General features: G+C 37.2%; 1 protein-coding gene and 1 non-coding gene across 2 annotated transcripts; one reads left to right on the top strand and one right to left on the bottom strand.

Moving 5' to 3' along the window:
* The first annotated feature begins 215 nt into the window (after positions 1 to 215).
* On the top strand, positions 216 to 322 carry LOC133781048 (small nucleolar RNA R71). Its single transcript, XR_009869845.1, has one exon. It is a non-coding gene; the product is annotated as a small nucleolar RNA R71 (small nucleolar RNA).
* Positions 323 to 6,160: 5,838 nt separating this feature from the next.
* Positions 6,161 to 8,680, bottom strand: LOC133777732 (G-type lectin S-receptor-like serine/threonine-protein kinase LECRK1). Its single transcript, XM_062217453.1, has one exon. It carries the CDS (start codon positions 8,678 to 8,680, stop codon positions 6,254 to 6,256), a length of 2,427 nt encoding a protein of 808 aa, XP_062073437.1. The 3' UTR covers positions 6,161 to 6,253.
* Between the last annotated feature and the right edge of the window lie 4,333 nt (positions 8,681 to 13,013).

A 13,013-nucleotide genomic window follows, 5' to 3' on the forward strand; every position in this document is an offset into this window, starting at 1 on the left:
TTGAAATGGCATCCAATTCATGCACTCCAGCTACCTTCTTATTGGTTTCTCTTTCTGATGGCCATTGATAGTTATTCATGGCCATTTCCTCCAACAGATCATAAGCTTGGTTGGCGCTTTTACTCATGAACGCTCCTCCAGACGCTGCATCTATGATTGTGCGAGTAGTACCACACAAACCATTGTAAAAAATATGGACTAGCATCCATTTTTCGATTCCATGATGGGGACATTTTCTCAACAGCTCCTTAAACCTCTCCCACGCATCATACAACGATTCACTATCTTTTTGGTGAAAATTGTTGATTTCACCTCTATACCTTGCAGACAGCGATGGTGGGAAAAATTTTGCTAAAAATTTTTGAGTCAGCTCCTCCCATGTTGTTATAGAATTGGCTTCCAGAGAAATAAGCCAACTCTTTGCTCGGTCCCTCAATGAAAACGGGAAAAGTCTCAACCTCACTGCATCATTTGTCACTCCATTCATCTTGAATGTGGCGCAGAGCTCTAGGAAATTAGCCAAATGTAAGTTTGGATCTTCCGTTGGCAATCCCCCAAACTGAACTGATGATTGTACCATTTGCAAAATAGCAGGCTTAATTTCAAAATTATTAGCCTCAACCGTTGGAGGTCTAATGCACGACTGTGCCCCCGTTACAGTAGGTAACACATAGTCCCGCAAACTTCTTTGCATTGGTTGCTGAACTGGTGCAACTCCTATTCCTCCAACATTATCCGCTGCTATCCCAGCATTTCTATTCTCATCGTTACCATGGGCAATGTTGTCGACCCCTCCGTTACCTCTGTTCTGAGCCATTTTTTCTACCCTTTTCTGTTTCCGATTTCTTCTACAGGTTTTCTCAATTTCCGGATCAACAGGCACCCTTGACTCAGACCCCTGTTGTCGCATAAACTATATGAGTACCTGAAATCACAAAGTGCAACAGAAAACTAGAATGAGAATGGTAAGAAAGGTAACCAAATTAGAAAAAGAATTATTTTCTTGATATTAGTAAAAACAGTCCCCGGCAACGGCGCCAAAAACTTGTTGTGTAAAATCGATACGCAAGTGCACGTAATCGTAACAAGTAATAAAGAGTAAGTGAGATCGTTCCCACGAGGACTGTATACTAAATACCCAAACTTAATTCCTATTTCTATTTGGCTAACAATAATTGAGTCACAATAATTAACTAAAACTGTAAAACAAAAATCTAAAATTAACTTCAATAACTGAAAATAAATAACGTGACGGAAATTCAATGGATTAAAAACTAGGGCAATTAATTTCATCAACCATCCTCTTTAATTTTCCTTAACACAAATCTTACTATTCAGTTCTTCTCTTGTGATAGCAGGTCAACAATAATAACTTATATTCGTACTAGGATATATAAGTCTCAATCTTATGCAAATTTTCTACATCTCTGTGATAAATAAACATAAGATAGGCATTAAGATTAACAACCCTAAAACTACACAGACCACACAGGTACTCTCGTCCTAATATGAAATCTATGTTTATTCAATTACGGCATATTCAATTCTCACTTTTCAGATTTCGAATCAAAACCATATATTTCATGTTAATGGTGATCAATCATTCACAAGCATTATGTTCGAATTGAATAAATCACAAGATAAAATTGAAATCATAAAACTTGCATTAATTTAAAATAAAGGTTCAGGAGAATCCATTAAAACCCTAGGCTAATAGTTTAGTTCATGATTAAATCCATAATAACCATAGAAGAAATAAAAGACATCCAAAATACAGAAAATCAAAGTAGAAAAGAAGAAAAATTGTGATCAATTCTTCAAATCTGCTCGCAATCCTCTATCATGTGCCTTCAGCCGTCTCCTTAGGTTAATCCCCTAAAAACGTCATTAAGAAAGCTTTTATAATCCCTAATTAATTATGTGCGAAAGGACAAAATTGCCCTTGAAAAATGCCCTAACTTCGGCTTCCGTACGGACTGGCGCCGCGGCTCCACTTGATAGAGCCGCGGCTCAAGTGCAATTCGCGATCTTGGTTCCTCTCTGACTTCAAGCAGCGCCGCGGCCCCAACTGATAGAGCCGCGGCTTAAATTGCCTTTTAACTGCTGCCTTCTCTGTAACTCTCAGGGCCGCGGCGCTAGTGCATAGAGCTGCGGCTCAAATTGCATTTTTTTACCAAATCTTCAATTTGACCCCCGATTTCACTAACTTCCATCCCTTAGCCCGTTTAACACATTCTCTTCAAGAATTAAGCAATTTTTCTTCAATTTCAAACTTTTTCCTTCATAACCACACTAAATCCTGAAAACACAATAAACACCGGCATAATATCGCACAAAACCAAATAAAAGATTAAAATTGCATCTTAAAACACGCCATAAAAACATACCAAAACTTGTCCTAACAGCTTTGAACTTTCTACAATCAGCTTTCTTGTGCCCAAAATTCTGGCAAAAGTTGCACTTCCCTTTGAAAAACTCATTCTTATGACCATTAGAGGATGAGCTGGACTGTCCATTCCCTTTAGGACTAAGTGCCTTTTTCTTGGGAGGTCTTTGGTTACCAGAGTTACTAGGAGTGAACTTTCTCTTGTGAGAATTATTGGGGTTTGTCACCATGGAGATACTTCTTGCCCTTCCCTTTCTCATGTCCTCCTCTTCCTTGGAAAGAATAGTAGACATCTCCCCAACAGTCCATTGCTCCTTCTGAGTATTGTAGCTTGATCTGATTGAATCAAACTGAGATGGAATGTTCTCCATCACCAACCACACCATGTAATCCTCACCAAGGTCCATATCCATAGCCTTAAGTTTATGATAGTGGCCCATAAGCTTGTCAATGTGAGCCCTAATGTCACCTGAACCATCATAAACAGTGTGATGCAGCATGTTCAAGTGTTCATTCTTCTCATTCTTTGAGAATTTCTTATACTTTTCCTTAATGGCAGCAAGAAAATCCTTTGCATTTTCAGACTTGGGAATACTATCACGAATGGATTCGTCCATGTGATATCTCATAAGCATCAAGCAATAACGATTGGAGTGTTCCCAGCCCTCGTAAGATTTCTTATCCTTCTCAGTAGCATCATTAGCAGGCTTAGATGGTGCATCAATTCTCAAGGCCAAGTCCATTTTCATGAAGGTCAAGTTCATCGTGATATTTTCAATCCACTGCTTGTGGTTGGTTGCATTCAGCGTCAAGACGGCAGGAGATCTAGGAATGCTTACAGCTGACATTGAGAAACAAGAGCAATAACTATTAAATACATGTTATGATAAACCATGTCATTTGTGCTCTTTTCTCATCAATATATGATCGCAAAATAACAAATGATCATTATGTATGCTAGAGTTCTTAGACAAACACACAAAATAGAACTCATACACAGATAAGAACAATCTATTAAACATTATAATCAAATACATTAATTTACTATCGAAAAGATAGATAAATTGTGATTCATAATGTTTAATAAATTTTCTTCACCATATTAAGCATCCTTACCAAGCAATTATTATCGATAGGATAATTAATTACTTATATAGATCTTAATGTAATTTTGGAGGAAAAAACACAAAATTTAAATAAATAATTATTTAAATGTTCTTCTTTACTAAACAATTCACATGCTTATTCTTACGACAGGTAAGAAAATAAACAATAATTGTTGACAATATATAATAAGATTCATGCCACAAAAGATTAAATACAAATACAATTATGAACAAAATTCATGGATTAATCTTGTGCATAAACATATATAAAATAGGGTATTAAAAGTTGAGTGAAATGGTGAAAAATTAGGTCCAAAATGGACTTTATACGCGCCCCCACGCGCCCTAATTTGAATTTTTTTTTTTATAAAACAGTCTCAGAAAACGACATGTCGTTTTAAAAAAATGGCGTGTTGTTTTCCAAAAACGACTTGTCGTTTTTAAATATAAAAATCGACTATACGTCAAACGACATGTCGTTTTCCAAAAACGACTTGTCGTTTTCCAAAAACGACTTGTCGTTTTCCAAAAACGACTTGTCGTTTTTCAATATAAAAAATCGAGCCATACGTCAAATGATGTGTCGTTTGGGCTGAAGGGATTCTATGTGTCCGTACGAACGACATGTCGTTTTTTACCTGACAGAGGCAAAACGACATGTCGTTTTCATCGTCCCTGTCACCCAAATTTGACCCGTGGGTCTGATTCTTGGGTCTACGCGACCCGGTTCGTGACCCGATCGGATAGGCCATCTCCAGCCACCAAATCCAACTCTGTTTGAGGGGTTTTCCTCCACGTCTCATCCTCTATCACTTTCCGGCCTCCATTTGGGTTAAAAAATTCTCAAAACCAACAAACATATATACATTTTTCTATGAAAGTTTTTGGAAAAAAATGGGTATACATGGCCGAAAAACACTCAAGAAATTCCCCAAAATTTTGTCCAAAAAAAAAATTGTCTGAATCCATTGATGATTAATATACTAATTTTCTACATAGCCCAACAATGATATTCAAAATTTTATTGTAAAAAAAAAATTTGACAAAAAAATGGGGTATATGGCACTAAGCTCTAAAATCAAAAGATCTAGCTCTTGATACCAATTGATAAATTTAAAACAATATTATGAGCATTAAATCCATAAATCAGATTCAAAACAATATTACATGCTCATACAACAATCCAGGAACACATTTTATTTAGAGCATTGAATTGAATATATAGAGATTAAACATACCTGACATTGAGTCTCCAATGTTCATCTTTGAATCTCTCACGATCTACACAAACAATATTAGAAAAGCAATGCAATAGAGAACTTATGGAGAGCAACCCTTACCAAAACCACCTGCTTATTTTCACCCAACAACATATATGTTCTATATATATGTCTCGTATACCTTCTTACCCTAAGGGGTATATTGGGCCTATTGGGCTTATATTATCAGATATGGTGCACTATGGTTTAATGGGCCAACTTATAGTCTTTAGGGTGCTACCATGTGCCTCAAATGCAATTAGATTAATATTAAGCATCACATTATGGTCTTTAACTATTCGTAGGCACTCTAGAAAATTATTGTGATAATGGAATTATGTTTGTAATTATATTGCACTATTTTTTATACCCTTTAGATTTTAGAATTCAATGTATTATTTTCATTGTGATTACTTCTACATTATTCGGGAGAAGATCTGAACAAAGTCTTTCTTCGGGAGGAAGAATCATCAAGGTCTTCAGGATAAGAACTAATCAAGTCTTTCTTCAAGAGGAAGAAAACAATCAGTCATCCTCCAATAGAGTTTGAGTGAAGAGCTAATTCTTGAAAAAACAAGATTAGTATAAGAATTTGAAAGATCGTGCGACAACGATATAGAATGAGTCTAATCTTATACATGTCATTGTTTTTGTATTTGTGATCTTTACTAATTAGTTTTCTTTTCTAAGTGTGGCTCCATAGACTAGGACAACCGAACCATGTAAAAAACTATTGTGTTGTTTTTTATGTTCTTGAGGTTATTCTTTTTAAATCTGATTCATCACTATTCTAAAGTGATTAATCAAATAGTGTATTCGATCCAGCTGCTTGTTACATTTTTTGCAGTTAAAATAAGTTCTTTTAATATATTATTATTGGCTAACTATTAGTCTTTCCCTATATACTTCCACACTTAATTAGAAGAGAAAAAAAATATGCATCTATTCTCCTCATTCTCTCTCATTTTCAATTATACTTTAAGCTTTTTTTAGTTAGATTAAACTTATAAGGTTAATAACTTTATGTGTAGTTTGAACTTAAATGAATAGTGTTGTTTAGTTTTTAAGTGATAGTTTGTATACTTCTAAGTTAATATTAAAGCTCAAGTTCCAACTCAGTTCGGGAAAAAAAAATGAAGTTGCAACTCGAAATCCAATTAAAAAACTGAACCAATCCAATTACTAATTAGATTTGATGATGATTTTCAAAATCCAACCTTTAATTGAATTGGATTAGAATAGAACAAAAATGTTGGCCCTATGTTGAATCACTTTGTTTTATAGTATTTAGATTACAGATTTGTTAAAATTTCTCCTTGAAATGAACATACAAAAAGAAAAAAATTGTATATTATTTTCTCTAGAGAGAGTAGACTACCAAGTTTAGGCAAATCCAAAATGCAGAAAAAAATTCAAATTAAAACATTCTCAAAGCACTGGTATCAAACTACATGAGGAGAAAAAGAGACGAACCTAACGTTATCAAAAACTCCAAAATACAATCACATAAAATTGGGGGAATAAGTTGGGCATGGAGGAACAGAGATCTCAGTAATCCCTTCTAACATCAACACCACACTTTTCATTGAAGGACGAAGAGTTGGATCATCTTGAATGCACCACAAACCCACCTTCACCATGTTCTCCAATGTCTTCTTATCTACTTCTTCACCAATCACAAGCTTATCCAGCTCCATAGAGGAAAAGCACTTGTAAACCCAACTAGCTAGAACAATCTCATCAGTATCTTCCACATTAACTTCCAAATTGGACCTGCAACATATAATTTCCAGGAGAACTATCCCATAGCTATAAACATCTGTTTTAACAGAGATTGGAAAGTTCTTTTGCCATTCAGGGGCCAAGTACCCTCTTGTCCCTCTTACCCTTGTCATAGTTCTTGTTTGGTCTGGCATGAGTAGCTTTGCCAGCCCAAAATCAGAGATCTTAGCCGTCCAAAAATCATCCATCAAAATGTTTTGAGGCTTAATATCACAGTGGATGATCGGTGTCCTACACTCTTCATGAAGATAGAGAATGCCTCTGGCTACCTCAATCGCAATTCTTACCCTGTCCTTCCAATCCAAGCGCTTGGATTCGTTATTGAATATAATATTTGCTAGGGAACCATAGCTCATGAACTCGTAAACCAAAAGCCTTTTCGATCCTTGAGCGCAGTATCCCAACAACCGAACTATGTTCTTGTGGTTAGCTCTTCCAATTGCCCGCATCTCAGAAAGGAACTCCGTCTCACCTTCTTCAACCAGCTTTTCAAGTCTTTTCACCGCAACAAGTTTTCGGCCTCTGTTTAAGGTCCCTTTGTAAACAGTTCCGAACGATCCTTTTCCCAACACTTCTTTGAATCCATTCGTTGCCCTTTTGAGATCATTGTACGAAAACACTCTCAAAGTAAGCTGATCGCCAACCATGCTTAGATTTCCAATGTCCCTCAGCCTTTTGTACCTCAGGTCACGAATCTTAAAAGCATACATACCGAAAATCGCAAGTGCAACAAACGAAAACACAGTGAGGCCAAGAACTAAGACAAGAATTTGCACCATGTTCCTGTTCGTCACGCCTTGATTCCTCGGCTTCGGCGTCTTTTCTACTGTGTTGTTCGAACTGACTGTTTTGCCCACCTTGAAGAAAGCCGTTGTTGACTGTGAAAAATCTCTTCTTACATATACCAAGGGAAGCTGATATTTCCTACAGTTTGCAGAGCTCTTCTCGTAATGCGCCATGCCACAATTGCAGTCTTCCAAACACTGATTCTTACAGTGGTTTGAAGACATTTGCCCTTCGTCGTACGGATCACTACCCCAAACTATATTCTCCATCTCTTCCATAGTATAGGAAGTAGTATTCTCTTCCCCACCATCTTTACACCCCCTCCATTGATATTTTCTCAAGCAGTCGATAGCCTTTTCATTTTCGGAATAAGAATAACCAGTTCCGGGAATACACTTACACGTTGATGCTGCGTCAAATATTGTGCAGTAGCTGTTTAAGCCACAATAACCATGCACATTACAAGGATTGATAATCGATGACCACAGATTGGATTCTTTGAAACCTTCTGTCTCACCACGCCTGTGCGAATATAACCGAAAGCTTCCATCTACGTCAAGAGTTGCGCGATATATAGTAACTACATTTTTTTCAGGACTGTCGTATGAATTGTATTCTTTGTTCAATGGAAGGATCACCGGAGACTCGTTAAGCTGTACTACGGCTAGAAGGCCAGTTTCGTTAAGATAGAGCTCATACCCGATGAGCTCTTCAACCCGAGTATCGGAGGCCCAATACGCATCTTGAACCCGAACCATGTATTTTTTTGCATACAGGACAAGGTTTCCATCTGTTTGCATGATTAGAAAGAAATCTCCTTCTCCGGGATCACTCGTGGACTTGTTCGAAAACAGCCTAGCACCCGCAGTCAAATACTGACCCTGCAGGATCGTATCAGTTGGGTGATCGAAACTCTGCCAAGTGATCTTGTGATTTTTATCATATAGAACAAAGTTGCCATTATCGAGCATGGATGCAGAAGAAACAGGGACACTCGAATTGGCGACAAGTATTTCTGGTCCATCTGCTGTAGTCAGGACGAGCTTAGAACGCTCAAGGACTAGTTTTGGGCTACTGGAGGCGAGTATCGGTGCATTATTACGATTTGCTGTCCAAACGGTGGTGTTCTCCTCAGCTCCGACTAACCAGATTCCGATGGCATAGCCTTGGCGAAAAGGATAAAATCCAAAGGAAAAATAACCAGATGGTGAAGACCAAACGGAGTGCTGATCACGGCTAGTAGTAGCTACCGGGACAAGTGAAGCGCCCAGTGCGATAGTTTCATTGTCTGCTGATACAAGGAAAGGAAATGATATGGCCGAGGCAGAGAGCAGCATGAAAACAATTGACAAGTAAGCCATGCTTCTTCTTCTACTTCTTCTTCTTCTTCTTTCCAAATAGTATACAATTTATTTTCAAAGCTTATGATTTTCAGGGATATGAGATGACAGTACGATATCCATTAAATCATGTGGAGCACACATACATTAAATCATGAGTTTCAAGTTGGAAGTCTTTCACCGGATGATACCTTTTTTGTTCAATGATAAAAAATGAAAAAAAAAAGTTATTTGAACAAAATTAGAAACATAATCACACAGTGAAACTCTTTTAAAATAATAGTGAATCCTGTTTCCATTTTTATTTTATTACTAAAAAAACATAAAGTAGCTTGAAAATAAAATTGAGGTTGAAAAATGATAACTGTAGTTTGAAAAAAAAATTAATGTGATGTATATACATATTTGGGGGAATTATCCTCCATGGGCTTCACTTTAAGCCTTACTGGTGGGGCTCTCAGTGTTTTCGACCTTTGAACAGTTTTCGGCGCGATTTTTTTTATAACCGTATATATTGTAGCTATTTAGAGCATCAGCGCGATTTTCAAAAAATTCTGAATAGTTAATGATACTGAAAACTTGGTTCAAACATGTTGTTGCACGCGTGACTAATTTTTTTTTATGCGCGTAGAAAGCAACATGTTTGAACCTAGTTTTCGATACTGTAAATTATTCGGAATTTTCTGAAAATTTGCAGGATGCTCTAAATAGCTACAATATACACGGTCATAAAAAAAAGTCGTGTTGAAAACTGTTCATTGGTCGAGAAACACTGAAAGCCCTACTGGTAGGACTTAAAGTGAAGCCCCTATAAAAGAATTATCCTACATATTTGTAAATTGAGTTTAAAATGTTAGTAAAATAATATTGAAGTAGAATGAAATTAAAGTAGATTGATTTTTTTTTTCTAAAGTGTTTGTAAGAAATATTTCTTTGGAAATTTTTAAAACAAAATTGTGGTTAGAAAATATTGGTATATAAAAATAAGTTATTGTAATAGTTTTTTTTTTTTAAATTGAGCTAAAAATGATTGAAGTAGAATGAAATTTAAGTATATTGATTTTTTTTCCCTAAAGTGCTAAAAGTCTATGTAAGAAAATTCTCTTCGGAATATTTGGAAAAATATTTATTTGGTTTCTAAAAGAAAAGTAGCTTGAAAACAAAAATGGATGGTATATGTCGATGCCGTATGTCGTCAACCAAAATAATAAGAGCTATTAAGCAACTTAGAGCATCATTAATGGGGTGGCGAAAAAGTTGCCAGGTGGGTCCCATAGTCAACCAAAGTCAACAAAAAAAATGTATATTCAATTTAAAATTTTGGCAACGTTGCTTTGTTTTATTTTTATTATTTTTAATATTAATTAAATAAAATATTAAATTTTGTATTTCTTCAAAATTAGCACCGTAGCTACTCACGTTAATATTAAAGATGCTCTTATAAACAAAAAGAGGAAGAAAAGAAGAACAAGAGATTTTTTAGTCAACCAAAATAATAAGAGCCATTAAGCAACTTATAAACAAAAAGAGGAAGAAAAGAAGAACAAAATATTTTTTTATGTCCGCATTAAAGCTTTAGGAGCAATTTCACAGCGCTTTGAGTACAAAATTGAGCGTGAGTACAAATGACTAAATTCATACTATTTATAGACCCGATTACAAGAATATTATTCTCTTAATTCTAGATAATTTACAACATAATATTCAAAGGGAAATTTGACTTTTTATGCTTAATAGCATGGTGTAATACAAAATAATGCTAGGGATTTTTAACATTACAAAATAATGCCAAATTTTTTGCTAGTACCCAAAATACCCCTAAAAACAACTATCTCATCTCTTCCCTCCCCCTCTCTTCCTTCCTCATCTCTTCCTTCTTCTTGTTTCTTCCTCACTCTCACTCTCACTCACCTCACCTCACCTCACACCACCACTAAGAGACCACGGTAGAGCTTGGGACCGCCACTAAGAAAGCCATTTGTAGACTAAAGTAAGGGTTGAGAAATCTTGGAGAAAAATTTAATGGGTAAGCAATTTTTTCTTAAATACTTGGATTAGTGATGTTTCCTTTAAACTTTTTGAGCATTTCGTATAGATCTAAGCAATATTTGTACATTTTTTTGGGTTTTTTCTGGTTTTTTGTCGATCTGCGTTTTCTGGGAATTTTCTGGGTTAGTGTTGTGCTCGATGGGTGCTCGATGCCTGCTCGATGCAGGCTCGATGACACACCAATTTTAGCGTTGCATGTTCTGCTCGATGGGTACTCGATACCTACTCGATGGGTACTCGATGGTAATGTTCATTCTCACTTTTTCATGCATGCTCGATAGATGCTCGATGCCTGCTCGATGCAGGCTCGATGACACACCAATTTTAGCGTTGCATGTTCTGCTCGATGGGTACTCGATACCTACTCGATGGGTACTCGATGGTAATGTTCATTCTCACTTTTTCATGCATGCTCGATGCCTGCTCGATGCAAGCTCGATGGCACATCATTTTTTACGTTGCATGTTGTACTCGATGGGTACTCGATACCTACTCGATGGGTACTCGATGGTAATGTGCATTCTCACTTTTTCATGCATGCTCGATAAATGCTCGATGCCTGCTCGATGCAAGCTCGATGGCACATCATTTTTTACGTTGCATGTTGTACTCGATGGGTACTCGATACCTACTCGATGGGTACTCGATGGTAATGTGCATTCTCACTTTTCATGCATGCTCGATAGATGCTCGATGCCTGCTCGATGCAAGCTCGATGGTACATCATTTTTTACGTTGCATGTTGTACTCGATGGGTACTCGATACCTACTCGATGGGTACTCGATGGTAATGTGCATTCTCACTTTTCATGCATGCTCGATAGATGCTCGATGCAAGCTCGATTGCACATATTTTTTTACGTTGCATGTGCTCGATGGTTACTCGGTAGCTACTCGATGCAAGCTCGATGGTCATGTTTTTCAACATCATTAAAATACCATTTGTGTTTGTGTTTTTTTATTTCAGGTTCTACTGTTTACGTATTTGTTTCTTACAACGGTGTTTGGGAAATGCATGGTAGGAAATGGTATTTTAAGGATGCTGAAGGTGAAGTGATACCAGTAGAGAATGATGTCACTTACTTGCAACTACTTGACATACTGCACGAGACATTTCAGGTGGATAGAGAGGTGTATGAATTGAAACTCGAGGTGCCATACGTATGCGGCGAGCAACCATTTGCACCGGTTCAATTGAAGAATGATCGTCAAGTTCGTGTATTCTTAGGAATAAGCTTGAATGAACGGGTAGTCTTATGTGTGACTCCACTTAAGAAGAATTTCATATCAGATCCTTCTCCTAGTGTGAACAAAAAAGACACGACTAGTATCGATCCATCTCTTGCAGGTAGCAGTTACAAGCATCTTAGCGAGGTGGGCACTTTTGTTCCAGTTACTGATCCGATGGCTACTATTCAGCTTGATATACCACAAGGAGGTCCCACAGGTGTGCTTGAGGCATATGAGTACGATCCCTATGTGAATGATGATCCAGTTGGTAATTGCTTTGAAGATAATGATGATGGTTCCGAGGATGACTCGTATTATAGTGCAGATGTTTCAAATGAGGAGTTAAACATTTCCCAAGCCCAACAAGTAGAAGAAGAGTCAGGACTGCCTCTTGCACAGGCACCTCTCCCAACTCAAGGACGCCGAGCACCTGCTCGAAGCAGTAATCAACCTGCTAGGACAGAAGATAACACTGGGTGGAGGGAGACAATTGTATCAAGAGAAGATCACACCAGATGGAGTGCCCCAATGTTTACAAAAGAAGATATTGAGGCATCTGCTAAAACCCATTCCTCATCATCTGGTGGACCAATGGGAGAAATATATGTTGGGAAGACTTTTGAGGACAAGAATGATTTAAAAACCAAAGCTGCTCTATTTGCAATGAAGAATAACTTTGAGTATATGGTGAAAAAGTCTGGTACTGACGTGTGGTATATCACATGCAAAGATCCTGACTGTTGTTGGAGATTGAGAGGGAAAAAACAACCAATGTCCCCCATGTTTGAGATCACGGTATACAAGAGCGTACACACATGCTCACTAGAAGTGCGACAAAAAGGTCATCGTCAAGCTGCACCGTGGGTCGTTGGACACCTCATAAAGAACAAATACGCAGTTGATGGGACCAGTTACATGGCAAACAACATAAAGGAGGATATGAAGAAAAATTTTGGTATTGATATGAGTTATGAAAAGGCATGGAGATGTAGAGAGAAGGCACTTACGTATGTTAGGGGGACATATGAGGATTCGTATTGCAAGTTGCCATCCTACTTGCACATGTTGCAGCAAA

Source organism: Humulus lupulus, chromosome 5 (genome assembly GCF_963169125.1).
Source record: "Humulus lupulus chromosome 5, drHumLupu1.1, whole genome shotgun sequence".
Classification (NCBI taxonomy): Eukaryota; Viridiplantae; Streptophyta; class Magnoliopsida; order Rosales; family Cannabaceae; genus Humulus; species Humulus lupulus.

Excerpts from the sequence above, each read along its gene's own strand:
- LOC133777732 (XM_062217453.1), bottom strand. The coding sequence starts at position 8,680 with ATGGCTTACTTGTCAATTGTTTTCATGCTGCTCTCTGCCTCGGCCATA.